The sequence below is a fragment of the Pelobates fuscus genome, chromosome 10 (assembly GCF_036172605.1).
Source record: "Pelobates fuscus isolate aPelFus1 chromosome 10, aPelFus1.pri, whole genome shotgun sequence".
Classification (NCBI taxonomy): domain Eukaryota; kingdom Metazoa; phylum Chordata; class Amphibia; order Anura; family Pelobatidae; genus Pelobates; species Pelobates fuscus.
In genome coordinates, this window is record NC_086326.1 from 31,721,110 (window position 1) to 31,735,698 (window position 14,589).

Consider the following 14,589-nt stretch of genomic DNA (forward strand, 5'->3'; position numbering starts at 1 on the left):
TGGATGTGAACAGGTAAACGCTAGAACAGAGATCCTAAATGGTTCTGGGTCTGGATTACACAAGAAATGGTAAAATATAAAACAGTCAGAGAGTAACGAATGAAGATTCTGGATTAAAAAGGTTTTTAAAGGGTTACTCCAACTGCCATGGCCAATTTTCAGCTTTTTGAAGAGGTCATAATGGTAGGAGAGTAGATGTGCAGGGTTTCAGCTTGTGCACTTGGCACATTGGCACTTGCACCGCCAGTACTCTGTTCCGCGGTGCCTAATGTCAATTCTGTGCATAAAAACCGTCTGTCGTCAGCGCGCACTGCATGATGGTGACGAAAGTGAAAATCTTCAGGCGCTCTGCCTGCAAGAGGAAGCTAGCACTCCCCTTTCTCTACTAGGTGAAGAACAGTGCTGGAGCAAAAGGAAAGTAAGGGGGGGCTTTAAAGGGACATCCCAATGCCTAAATAAAATAAATATATAAAAATCACTGTTAACTAGATACACCCTCAAATGAAAACATTAAATTAGTATTTTTTCATTGAGGATATATATAAAAACTGCTTGCCAAAGCTTCAGATTACTTGTCTGCAGTATTTGCAATCCCTCCCCTTCTAACCCCGCCCAGACTTTCTGTGGCTGTCCAATCACAGACTTCCCAATGCAGCTCAATGCGAAGTCTTTGCAAGGCAGGTGCTCTGGGCAATTGCTGCCTCTTGAGTTTAGCTCCACTGAGCTAATCAAACCAGGAAGTAACATGACCGGTCGCCTGACTGACAGCCGGGGGTGTAAAAAGTTAATATACAAAAAGTATGCTTTTCTGTTGAAAACCAGCACTTTTTGCAAAATGAAAAGAAGAGGACACACTCGTCACACATAAAGTGTTTCAGCAAGGGCTAAATACAAAATCAAAATTACAAATACACAGGCTTGGGAGGGAAAGAGTTAACCGTCAATGTCCCTTTTGCCTGTTATAAATGCATGAAGTAGATTCATTAATGTATTATTCATTCAGCTCCAACATACTCAGCAGCGCAGTACAATGGGTATTTAAACGGACCACGTAGATCACTAATTATCCCTACACCGTTATGTTAATACGACAGTTCGAATCTGGCAAAGCACAAAGAGAATTGCATTTTGCAAACAACTGCAGTGCCAAAGTTGGCCATGGCTGGTTTAACGTAACGAGATTTCTTACAGTTAATATAATACTGAGATGCTTATTTTACTAGAAACCATTTCTGGTGCTTTTCTATACATTTTAGGTTGTTTTATTATCGGATTGTGCGTGGAATGACTCACTGCTTGGGTGTTTTATAGTTATTGCCCTAAATTAGGGGCATCCAAGCATTTACTGCAAGACATGTAGTGAAGGCATTAATTTAACCCCTCACTGACCATATCATTAAAAGTTATGCTATCATGGGATAGGAGTTGTCTAGGAAGGGGTTAACTAATTCAGAGATAAAAAAAAATAAAAAAAAATCCATGATTCAATGAGCAATGCTGGCTGCGAGATGCACATCCAAACCTGATATTTGTATTTTATATTCCCACCAGCCTGCTGCTGCCACAATAAAGGAGACCTTCATAAATCCTTAAAGATCAGTTCAGCCCTCCCTTACCATTGGCATTATAGGAGAGGCATTGATGTGCCCCCTGGCAGGGATGTGTTAATAGGCTGGCAGGCAGACAGACAGCTACATGAGGAATAATGGAGGGAGCAGTCTGCAATCCCTGGGCTGCCCCCTGACTCTGGCTCCAGATGTCTCCTGCCCCCCTCTCATGCTTGCTGTTGGTGATGGGGGCTGGACCTGCCCCTCTGATTGTCCTCACACTGATCGCACCAATTGGGAAGATTTTCCTGAGGCTGGCTGAGCTCAGAGCATCACATCTCATTCAGCTCCAGCACTCACAGCACAGAGACTGCTGGAATTAACACTGCACTCATAGACTGCTGGAATTAACACTGCACTCATAGACTGCTGGGATTAACACTGCACTCATAGACTGCTGGAATTAACACTCCACTCATAGACTGCTGGGATTAACACTGCACTCATAGACTGCTGGGATTAACACTGCACTCATAGACAGATGGAATTAGCACTGCACTCATAGACTGCTGGAATAAACACTGCACTCATAGACTGATGGGATTAACACTCCACTCATAGACAGATGGAATTAACACTGCACTCATAGACTGATGGGATTAACACTGCACTCACTGCATACATACTGCTGGAATAAACACTGCACTTACAAACTGTTGGCATTAACACTGCACTCACTGGATACAGCCAGCTGGGATTAGCACTGCATTTACTGGATATAAATAGATGGAATTACTACTGCACTCACTGGATACTAACAGCTGGAATTAACAGCACACTTACTGGATACAAAACAGCTGGAACTGAGAAAGCACTCACTGGATACAGACAGGTGAAGTAAACCGTGCACTCAATGGCTACAGGCAGCTGGATATAAAAGCACACTCACACGTTACTGACTGTTGGGATTAAGGCTTCACTCACTCACAGGATACAGACAGATGGTTTTAACACTGCTTTCAGTCTGCTGGATTGAATCTTCACTCACTCCGCCTGTTGGATTTAACTTTGCAGTGAACTCGCATAATATGAGTACAGCCACTCAGCCTGCTGGATTGTAAACTGCAGCCACTCATCTCTGTCACTGCACTCACTCAGAATTTTCATTGGCAGCTGTCAATCATATTGCTCAGTACCAGCACTCAGTATCCAGGACTGCAAGCACAGAGCGAAATTCTACCTTGCACTCACCAACTAACACTGGGAGGACACTGCAATCCCTCATATTAAGGGTTTGCCCTTTCCACTCAGCCTTGAGTACACACTCACCCTCCTTCAGACAGGACTGCCTAGTGCTCCCACTAACTCTCCAGACAGGACTGCCCTGTGATCCCACTCACTCTCCAGACAGGACTGTCCTGTGCTCCCACTCACTCTCCATGTAGGACCGCCCTGTGCTCCCACTCACTCCAGACAGGACGGCCCTGTGCTCCCACTCACACTCCAGGTAGGGCTGCCCTGTGCTCCCACTCACTCTCCAGACAGGACTGCCCTGTGCTCTCACTCACTCTCCAGGTAGGGCTGCCCTGTGCTCCCACTCATTCTCCAAGTAGGGTTGCCCTATGCTCTCACTCATTCTCCAGGTAGGGTTGCCCTATGCTCTCACTCATTCTCCAGGTAGGGCTGCCCTGTGCTCCCACTCATTCTCCAGGTAGGGCTGCCCTGTGCTCCCACTCATTCTCCAGGTAGGGTTGCCCTGTGCTCTCAGTGATTCTCCAGGTAGGGCTGCCCTGTGCTCCCACTCATTCTCCAGGTAGGGTAACACTGCCATTCAACCAGGTTTCCATAGAGAGATACTGTGATGATGCTGGTGACATCTCCTGCGTGCTCACCTCATTCCATGACAAGCCGTGGTGGCTGATGGTGCTGTGTGTGGATGAACCTTTCTCCTGGAGCTGGCAGAGTCCATGTGAGGAGCAGTGAGTGTGGGGTCCCAGCTCTTGGCTTCAGTTCAGCTCCTCCCCATGTGGGGGCTCACTTGATCACATATTGGAACCTGTGCACTTTCACTGAAAAGCTATTTTTTTTAATAATAAAAAAGGATTTAGCTGCAGATGAGACTGAGGAGGAGACTGGGAGTCTGTGCTGAGCTCCAGGCTGGGGAGCAGATCACCCAACCAAGAATGGAGAGGAGGATGGGATTGTGCTCCTTCAGGATGCTGGCTTCTCTATGGATCTGTTTTCTTCTCTGCTCCTCCACCAGCGGGGACATCTCCTGTAAGCATTGTCACACCCGGATCCAGCCGAGAGATCCTGGATTAATGAGCCCACTGAGTGGGGGGGACCAGAGAAGGGGAATTAGAGAAGTTCTGCAGAACTCCTTTGGGGCTGAGGGGGCTGAATCACAGAACACTGAGGCGGACCCCCGACCATCTGGGGTCATTAAGATGCATTTTCTCAGTGAGCACCAGCAGCAGTCAAAAAGAGGGATCAGCAGTCTCTTGGGGGTCCAAAAAACTTCTCACCATAGTGGAGCAGATGGCAGTGCCAGGAGGTTCCCCAAACCAAAATTAGGACCTGTGGGAAGGGAGAGCAAACAAGGCAAAGTGACAGTGAGCAGGGTGAAGAGAGAACAGGCTGGAGAGAGGGTCTTCATGATGCCTTCTGACCCTAGCCAGGAGGACCCTCTGACTAGTTATCCCATGGAAGGACAGAAGGTCAAAAGGTCTGATGGAAAAGGCTCCAGAGATGAAGGGAGGTTAAACAGAGCCAGGACAGAGGAACTTCGCCTCAGTAGTACCAGCTTCGCTCTGACTGGAGATTCTGCCCACAATCAAGCCATGGTCCACTGGACAGGGGGAGCCAACAGCAGTGTGAGTATCACAGCATGCAGTGTGACCTGAGTGTGAGTGCCCAGCATTAGCTGTGAGCAGAATGTGACTATCTGTCATGCACTATGAACTTTATACCTCAGATTATCCCTCATGCCATGAGAACTCAGTGTGAGGTCATGTTTTTGTACTGTGAACTGAGTAGAACTCAAAACTTCTCAGTGTGGTTCCCTCACTGTTTGGTAAGTGTGAGGTTGGCCTGCACTGAACTGTTCTGTAAGATTACATAGCTTAACTCTGAGCTGAATGTGAGACAGCATGACTGCACTGTATACTGAGTGTGAGACAGCATGACTGTACTGTATGGTGAGTGTGAGATTCCATGACTGCACTGTATACTGAGTGTGAGATTCCATGGCCGATTGTATACTGAGTGTGAGATTCCATGACTGCACTGTATGGTGAGTGTGAGATTCCATGACTGCTCTGTATACTGAGTGTGAGATTCCATGGCCCACTGTATACTGAGTGTGAGACAGTATGAATGCACTGTATGCTGAGTGTGAGATTCCTTGACTGCACTGTATGGTGAGTGTGAGATTCCTTGACTGCACTGTATACTGAGTGTGAGATTCCATGGCCCACTGTATACTGAGTGTGAGACAGTATGACTGCACTGTATGCTGAGTGTGAGACAGTATGACTGCACTGTATGCTGAGTGTGAGACAGTATGACTGCACTGTATACTGAGTGTGAGATTCCATGGCCCACTGTATGCTGAGTGTGAGACAGTATGACTGCACTGTATACTGAGTGTGAGATTCCATGGCCCACTGTATACTGAGTGTGAGACAGTATGACTGCACTGTATGCTGAGTGTGAGACAGTATGACTGCACTGTATGCTGAGTGTGAGACAGTATGACTGCACTGTATGCTGAGTGTGAGATTCCATGACTGCACTGTATGGTGAGTGTGAGATTCCTTGACTGCACTGTATACTGAGTGTGATATTTCATGACTGCTCTGTATACTGAGTGTGAGATTTCATGACTGCACTGTATGGTGAGTGTGAGATTCCATGGCCCACTGTATACTGAGTGTGAGATTTCATGACTGCACTGTATGGCGAGTGTGAGATTCCATGACTGCACTGTATACTGAGTGTGAGTTTTCATGACTGCTCTGTATACTGAGTGTTAGACAGCACGACTGCTCTGTATACTGAGTGTGATTTTCATTAACTGCTCTGTATACTAAGTGCGCGATTCCATAACTGCTCTGTATACTGAGTTCTAAATTTAGTGTGAAGTTACTTTACTGCACTGTATGCTAAGTGTAAGGTTACATTGTTGGACTGTGTGCTGAGTTTGAGGTTACATTGTTGGACTGTGTGCTGAGTGTGAGGTTACATTGTTGGACTGTGTGCTGAGTGTGAGGTTACATTGTTGCACTGTGTGCTGAGTGTGAGGTTACATTGCTGCACTGTGAGCTGAGTGTGAGGTTACATTGCTGCACTGTGAGCTGAGTGTGAGGTTACATTGTTGCACTGTGAGCTGAGTGTGAGGTTACATTGTTGGGCTGTGAGCTGAGTGTGAGGTTACATTGTTGGACTGTGAGCTGAGTGTGAGGTTACATTGTTGCAATGTGAGCTGAGTGTGAGGTTACATTGTTGGACTGTGAGCTGAGTGTGAGGTTACATTGTTGCACTGTATGCTGAGTGTGAGGTAACATTGTTGGACTGTGAGCTGAGTGTGAGGTAACATTGTTGGACTGTGAGCTGAGTGTGAGGTAACATTGTTGGACTGTGAGCTGAGTGTGAGGTTACATTGTTGGACTGTGAGCTGAGTGTGCGGTTACATTGTGGCACTGTGAGCTGAGTGTGCGGTTACATTGCTGCACTGTGAGCTGAGTGTGAGGTTACATTGTTGGGCTGTGAGCTGAGTGTGAGGTTACATTGTTGGGCTGTGAGCTGAGTGTGAGGTTACATTGTTGCACTGTGAGCTGATTGTGAGGTTACATTGTGGCACTATGAGCTGAGTGTGAGGTTACATTGTGGCACTGTGAGCTGAGTGTGAGGTTACATTGTTGCACTGTGTGCTGGGTGTGAGGTTACATTGTTGGACTGTGTGCTGAGAGTGAGGTTACATTGTGGCACTGTGAGCTGAGTGTGAGGTTACATTGCTGCACTGTGAGCTGAGAGTGAGGTTACATTGTTGCACTGTGAGCTGAGTGTGAGGTTACATTGTTGCACTGTGTGCTGAGTGTGAGGTTACATTGTTGGACTGTGAGCTGAGTGTGAGGTTACATTGTGGCACTGTGAGTTGAGTGTGAGGTTACATTGCTGCACTGTGAGCTGAGAGTGAGGCTACATTGTTGCACTGTGAGCTGAGTGTGAGGTTACATTGTTGGGCTGTGAGCTGAGTGTGAGGTTACATTGTTGCAATGTGAGCTGATTGTGAGGTTACATTGTTGCACTGCGTGCTGAGTGTGAGGTTACATTGTTGGACTGTAAGCTGAGTGTGAGGTTACATTGTTGGACTGTAAGCTGAGTGTGAGGTTACATTGTTGGGCTGTGAGCTGAGTGTGAGGTTACATTGTTGGGTTGTGAGCTGAGTGTGAGGTTACATTGTTGGACTGTGAGCTGAGTGTGAGGTTACATTGTGGCACTGTGAGCTGAGTGTGAGGTTACATTGTTGCAATGTGAGCTGAGTGTGAGGTTACATTGTTGCAATGTGAGCTGAGTGTGAGGTTAAATTGTGGCACTGTGTGCTGAGTGTGAGTTTACATTGTTGCAATGTGAGCTGAGTGTGAGGTTACATTGTTGCAATGTGAGCTGAGTGTGAGGTTACATTGTTGGACTGTGAGCTGAGTGTGAGGTTAAATTGTTGCCCTGTGAGCTGAGTGTGAGGTTACATTGTTGGACTGTGAGCTGAGTGTGAGGTTACATTGTTGCAATGTGAGCTGATTGTGAGGTTACATTGTTGGACTGTAAGCTGAGTGTGAGGTTACATTGTGGCACTGTGAGCTGAGTGTAAGGTTACATTGTTGGGCTGTGAGCTGAGTGTGAGGTTACATTGTTGGACTGTGAGCTGAGTGTGAGGTTACATTGTGGCACTGTGAGCTGAGTGTGAGGTAACATTGTTGGACTGTGAGCTGAGTGTGAGGTTACATTGTGGCACTGTGAGCTGAGTGTGAGGTTACATTGTGGCACTGTGAGCTGAGTGTGAGGTTACATTGTTGGACTGTGAGCTGAGTGTGAGTTTACATTGTTGCAATGTGAGCTGAGTGTGAGGTTACATTGTGGCACTGTGAGCTGAGTGTGAGGTTACATTGTTGGACTGTGAGCTGAGTGTGAGGTTACATTGTGGCACTGTGAGCTGAGTGTGAGGTTACATAGCTGCACTGTGAGCTGATTGTGAGGTTACATTGTGGCACTGTGAGCTGATTGTGAGGTTACATTGTTGGACTGTAAGCTGAGTGTGAGGTTACATTGTGGCACTGTGAGCTGAGTGTAAGGTTACATTGTTGGGCTGTGAGCTGAGTGTGAGGTTACATTGTTGGACTGTGAGCTGAGTGTGAGGTTACATTGTGGCACTGTGTGCTGAGTGTGAGGTTACATTGTTGCAATGTGAGCTGAGTGTAAGGTTAAATTGTGGCACTGTGTGCTGAGTGTGAGTTTACATTGTTGCAATGTGAGCTGAGTGTGAGGTTACATTGTTGCAATGTGAGCTGAGTGTGAGGTTACATTGTTGGGCTGTAAGCTGAGTGTGAGGTTACATTGTGGCACTGTGAGCTGAGTGTAAGGTTACATTGTTGGGCTGTGAGCTGAGTGTGAGGTTACATTGTTGGGCTGTAAGCTGAGTGTGAGGTTACATTGTGGCACTGTGAGCTGAGTGTAAGGTTACATTGTTGGGCTGTGAGCTGAGTGTGAGGTTACATTGTTGGACTGTGAGCTGAGTGTGAGGTTACATTGTTGCACTGTGTGCTGAGTGTGAGTTTAAATTGTTGCCCTGTGTGCTGAGTGTGAGGTTACATTGTTGCAATGTGAGCTGAGAGTGAGGTTACATTGTTGCACTGTGTGCTGAGTGTGAGTTTACATTGTGGCACTGTGAGCTGAGTGTAAAGGTTACAATTCTCAGTATGCCATTTGTGTTGCCAGTTTAGTGTGAGGTCACATTACACACTTTGTGTGGTACTATAAGATTAATACTGAAATGTGAGAATTATTTACATTGCTGCATTGTGTGGTTACATTATTGTGGTGTGAGTTGAGTGTGAGGTTACATTATTGCAGTGTGAGTTGAGTGTGAGGTTACATTATTGCAGTGTGAGTTGAGTTAGGTTACATTATTATAGTGTGAGTTGAGTATGATGTTACATTATTGTAGTGTGAGTTGAGTGAGGTTACATTATTACAGCGTGAGTTGAGTGTGGTTACATTATTATAGTGTGCGTTGAGTGTGAGATTACATCATTGCAGTGTGAGTTGAGTGTGGGGTTACATTTTTGTAGTGTGAGTTGAGTGAGGTTGCATTATTGCAGTGTGAGTTGAGTGAGGTTACATTATTGCAGTGTGAGTTGAGTGTGAGATTACATGATTGCAGTGTGAGTTGAGTGTGAGATTACATTATTGCAGTGTGAGTTGAGTGTGATGTTACATTATTGCAGTGTGAGTTGAGTATGATGTTACATTCTTGTAGTGTGAGTTGAGTGAGGTTACATTATTACAGTGTGAGTTGAGTGAGGTTACATTATTACAGTGTGAGTTGAGTGAGGTTACATTATTGCAGTGTGAGTTGAGTGTGAGATTACATTATTGCAGTGTGAGTTGAGTGTGAGATTACATTATTGCAGTGTGAGTTGAGTATGATGTTACATTATTGTAGTGTGAGTTGAGTGAGGTTACATTATTACAGTGTGAGTTGAGTGTGGTTACATTATTGCAGTGTGAGTTGAGTGTGATGTTACATTATTACAGTGTGAGTTGAGTTTGAGGTTACATTATTGCAGTGTGAGTTGAGTGCGGTTGCATTATTGCAGTGTGAGTTGAGTGAGGTTACATTATTGCAGTGTGAGTTGAGTAAGGTTGCATTATTGCAGTGTGAGTTGAGTAAGGTTGCATTATTGCAGTGTGAGTTGAGTGAGGTTACATTATTGCAGTGTGAGTTGAGTAAGGTTGCATTATTGCAGTTTGAGTTGAGTAAGGTTGCATTATTGCAGTGTGAGTTGAGTGAGGTTACATTATTGCAGTGTGAGTTGAGTAAGGTTGCATTATTGCAGTGTGAGTTGAGTAAGGTTGCATTATTGCAGTGTGAGTTGAGTGAGGTTACATTATTGCAGTGTGAGTTGAGTGTGATGTTACATTATTGCAGTGTGAGTTGAGTGAGGTTACATTATTGCAGTGTGAGTTGAGTGAGGTTACATTATTGCAGTGTGAGTTGAGTGTGAGGTTACATTATTGCAGTGTGAGTTGAGTGTGAGGTTACATTATTGCAGTGTGAGTTGAGTGTGAGGTTACATTATTGCAGTGTGAGTTGAGTGTGAGGTTACATTATTGCAGTGTGAGTTGAGTGTGAGGTTACATTATTGCAGTGTGAGTTGAGTGTGAGGTTACATTATTGCAGTGTGAGTTGAGTGTGAGGTTACATTATTACAGTGTTAGTTGAGTGTGAAGTTACAGTATCATAGTGTGAGTGAATCCGGATTGTCAGTGTGTTCCTGAGTGTGAGCTCACATTGCAGCCCGCTCTGAATGAGTCCTGAATCTGAGTCTTGTTTTGATTCCCCCATAGAGATGGTGCTTGCTATGGGGAAAGTCTTTCTGGCTACAGAAATGCAATGAGTCAGCCTGGCACCTCTATAGCTGCTGTTTTACAGGCTGATACAGATAGATATTATCTTTATCTAATTTCATTCTGGAATAAAAGGCCAAGTTTCTGCCACAGTTCACATTCAATAAAAGTCTTCATTTTGGCAGAACCAGCTCTTTTTCTCTCTTGGACCTGGAAACTGGTCAGTTATAAACCGGATCAGACAAGTGGGTGACATAATGTAATCATTGCCAAGCACCATGGCACCCCCTAGCTACAAGGGGACCTGGTGTAAATTAGCAAAACTTCAGAGGGACAAAATAGCTGTTTTAGAACTACAGTTCCCATGATTCTTTTCCGGCCAAGAGCTGCAGTTCTAAATATTTGGGGATCATACCTGTTGGCTGGAACCCATAGCGAGAGAGTTTACTCCATTGGGATGCTGAGAGGGTTAAATCCCTATCTGCCCTTTAGCTATTCACATCACATGTCTAATTGATGACCATTGCACAACATATATAGCAACCCATCATGTTCTAATAGTCATAATGCATCACATTATCCAATACAGACAGTGTGCTCTGACTGCTGATGGGATGCCACAATACAGTAGCTGCTGGTGTATACCAAACCCAGGCACACAAGAGCCTCCTACCAGCTCCTACAGGCAGGGCATATCCAAAGGCTGGGGTGACCAGAGCTTAGTATAGTGACGCTAAACTGTCACATTGGAAGCATGAATAGTCAGCTCTTGGGCCCACAGTGCTTTGCCGATGGAGGCACTTTAACCGTGCCACCGAAGCTTACAAACTTAATCAATAACGGATTATTTTTTCTTTATTATATAATTGAGCAGTACAATCATAAAAGTTCATATTTTTAATCATGTCAAACTATGGCTCGGCTGCAAATTAAACAATCAATGTACCAATATTCGTTCCAATCATATATTATCTTTTAAATATAGTCGGACCCAAAAAGATTAACTGATTTTGAGATAGACAGATAGATAGATAGATACGTTTTAAACATCTGTTAGAAGAAAGTCACTGGAAGAAATCGTCTACACACTACTACAGAGATAGGCAACCTTCACCACTCCAGATGTTTTGGACTACTTCCCCCATAATGCTCTTACACCCATAATGCTGGCAAAGCATCATGGGAGGTGTAGTCCAAAACATCTGGAGTGCCGAAGGTTTCCTATGCCTGCACTAGTAGGTTATAATACAAAACATTTGCAAGAAAATAAGATCACATTAAACGCTTCCATATCTTGGATGGTTGACTGTTGTTTAGTAGATGGGCACTAGGTGGTGCTCTTGAAACCCTTTTCAAACAAATGTTACTAGTGTCTGTGCAGCTGAGATATTGCTGTAACTGCTCTGGTTATTAATGTGGGTGATGTAACTCGTAGCAGCAAATTCATTAAATAAACATATCACCGTTTATTAGTGCACAGTTTAGGAAAATGTTGGTGTATTATTCATATTTAACTTGTTCATTATCACAGGCGTCCAATCCGTAAAGTAGAGTTTGCATTACTCGGATGGTCTGTTGATGGTCTGTTGAAGGGTTAATCTAAGGTTTATGATAACAACATAATACTAGAGCCAATGGTTCCGGTTCGGAGTATTCAGATAGAATGTTAGTGATTTATTATCATTTTAGCACTTATATAATATAAATATATCCCCTCGCTGTATCTTTTCCTTATTCTAAGTCCTCTTTCCTTTTTCCATTTCCATTTCTCTTTCCCTTTTGATCTGTTCCTTAATTTAGGATTATCCATCTTTTAATCTAGAACCCCCCTTGTCCTGCACCAGTTACAGTCATATATCTGTTCCATAATCTCTGTTCTTCTCTCTTTATCTGCACCAGATCCATCTCTCACTTCCTCTATATCGATACATTAAATTCTGAAAACCTTCTCTCGTTCCTTGACTCCAATACATTTCCCTCCTTTGCTATCTTCTATTTAATCTAGAACCGTCTCTATCCTGCGCTAATTAAAATGTTCTCTTCATCTACATCCATATCTGAATCTAGGTAGGACCTTCTCTTGTTACATCTGTACCTCTCCCTCTTTATCTAGAGCCTTCTGTCTTTCCCTACCCTAGATACATCTCTCTCCTGCTATATCTGTAATTTAAAGGGACACATTAAACACTATAACCACTTAATTTTATATTTCACCATCCCACAGTTTATTGTTAAAGCATTTTTGAAATGTTTAACATGGAATAAAGGTCCTACAGCCCAGTCCCTTTCTACTCTTTGGCTGATTCTTCATATGACTGTTTGCAACCTATCATAAGTAGTGTGAGCTAGTATATTTAATACGGAGTCCCCCTTAGCCATACCGCCAGTGGAGGCTGGGCTTGTTCAGCGTTAAACCATTTAAAAACAATTTCACACTGAATCATGAGTTAGCACCAGTGGACTCTAGACACCATAACCACTTCAGTGAGATAAAGTGGTTATGGTGCCTAGAGTATGCCCTTAACCTAGGACTTTCAGTCTTTCCTTCCCACATCTTTATCTCCCCTCTATATCTCCCCTTAATGTAGGACCTCCATTCTTTGCTCTTTATCGAAGACCACCATTCTTTTCTGTTGAACCATTATCATGTTCTTCTCTAGTGAATTAATAGACTCTCTTCTTCCATGTGTCTATTATGCTCTATGTATCTCCAGTATTCCCTGTATTCTACCTCTGTAGACCATGTGTTTTGTACGGTTCTGATATCTGCTCAGCAGTGGACTCCTCTCTACACAGTGTGAATGGCTCGAAAGACATCAATCAATAGGTAGGTAAGGTAAACATAGGGACAGATAGCATTAGCAGCTTATTAAACACTCTACCTACATTGTGGCTTTTCGTTACCTGACAATGCGCGGTGTGTCCTTTTTCTCTCTTTGCTTTCATGATTGCAGGCAGAAGTAACTCTCCAATCTTCTCAGTGTAGTGATTTGTGTATAATTTAACCATTACATTTGTCGCTTTTGCAATTTTCATGTGACACAGATTAACTAATGTTAGAAGTAATGTCAGAATTATGTTCTCTGCTAAATTCTTTAATTATGAAAAGTGACTTGAGTAGCTACTGTAGGCTTCTAGACATTTTCTAATGCCATGTTCCAGAAGGCACTCTTCTCTTAACATTTTTCCCTGTAAGCTTGTATCTCCCGTGGGTCAATTCACTCTGTATTCTAAACTATTTCACTTCATTAACTACAATTTTCAATAGGTATGCGGCACTCACTTCGAGTGTCTCTTTGCCACCCCTCCCTCCGCCCTTTTATCATATTTTTAGGCTCTTAAGCACTTTTTTTTTTTTTTAGAGTTTTTTAACTCACTGTCCAAAACTTCAGTGGGACCATAGTCAATCTTTTTTTTATTTTATTTTTCTTATAATATTTCCTTCATAGGTTTCGACTTTTAACTCTTTTAGTCTTTAAGTTAACTTGATTAGAATTCTTGAAAGGTGTCGATATCCCATTCTAGAGTTTTTTTTTACTTTGTGCATTCACAATCTTTGGTGTGTTTCAGGCTAGAATGGTTAGTGCTCTATTCACCTTCTGTTATTTTTCATTAGGTAAATGTAATTCTTTACTTCCGTCTCATAGACTGTCTAGAATTTAATCACCAAGTGCCATTTCGATTCCTGGAAACTCCTGATAATCCCTGAAAATATTCTACATTCATTCACCTCACAAGCTAGTATTTCCATTCAGTAATGACCTGGTCATTCTCTTCCTAAATCACTTTCTTAAACTTCACTCAATGACTCATGCTATTATTACTAGGTACTTTTGTTTGCTATCATGGCAACCTTGGCGGGATCTGGTAGGCCAAAAAAACTCTCCTGATCTTCTCCTTGATTCTTGGATCAACATGGAGAGCACAGCATCTTCATTCTACCTGACCGTACGCTTTCTCAGACTCTTCCATTGACAATTCATAATTCAAGTTAAACATAATATCCCAAAACACATGTCCTCAATGAAGACTTATCTTTTTGTATTCATATTAATAAGCATCAAGTATAAGTCCTGCGCTCACTCCCATCACTCCTGGGCAGCAGCAACGACCACAGTACACATCAGCCCCAATATATGGTAAAAAACAAAGAAATAAAAAGTTACCTGAACTCTCTCCCTAATCCATATGTATATTTAGACAAATTGAGGTCAATTAGTTACTCCAATTGCCATTGGAGGGAATGCCCACCTGCCAACGTCAAGGTAGACCCCCCTAAGCGGGTCCTACACTGACCCTTCAACTTGCTTCCTTGAGCTTCTGGCTCAAGGTTTCAGTCTCCAGCAGTCAGCCACTAAAGGCAGTCTTAACACTGCAATAAAAACATTTTACATTGCAGGGTTAAAGGGACGGGGAT

The 14,589-nt window shown here is 43.5% G+C and overlaps 1 protein-coding gene across 1 annotated transcript in view; it reads left to right on the forward strand.

Annotated features, from left to right (window-relative positions):
• The first annotated feature begins 1,871 nt into the window (after nucleotides 1–1,871).
• Nucleotides 1,872–14,589, forward strand: part of SORCS3 (sortilin related VPS10 domain containing receptor 3) — a 470,892-nt gene continuing 458,174 nt past the window's right edge. Inside the window, exon 1 of the mRNA XM_063435106.1 lies at nucleotides 1,872–4,420. Within this exon, the coding sequence (XP_063291176.1) occupies nucleotides 3,662–4,420 (759 nt within the window). The 5' untranslated portion in view covers nucleotides 1,872–3,661. The remainder of the gene's footprint in view (nucleotides 4,421–14,589) is intronic.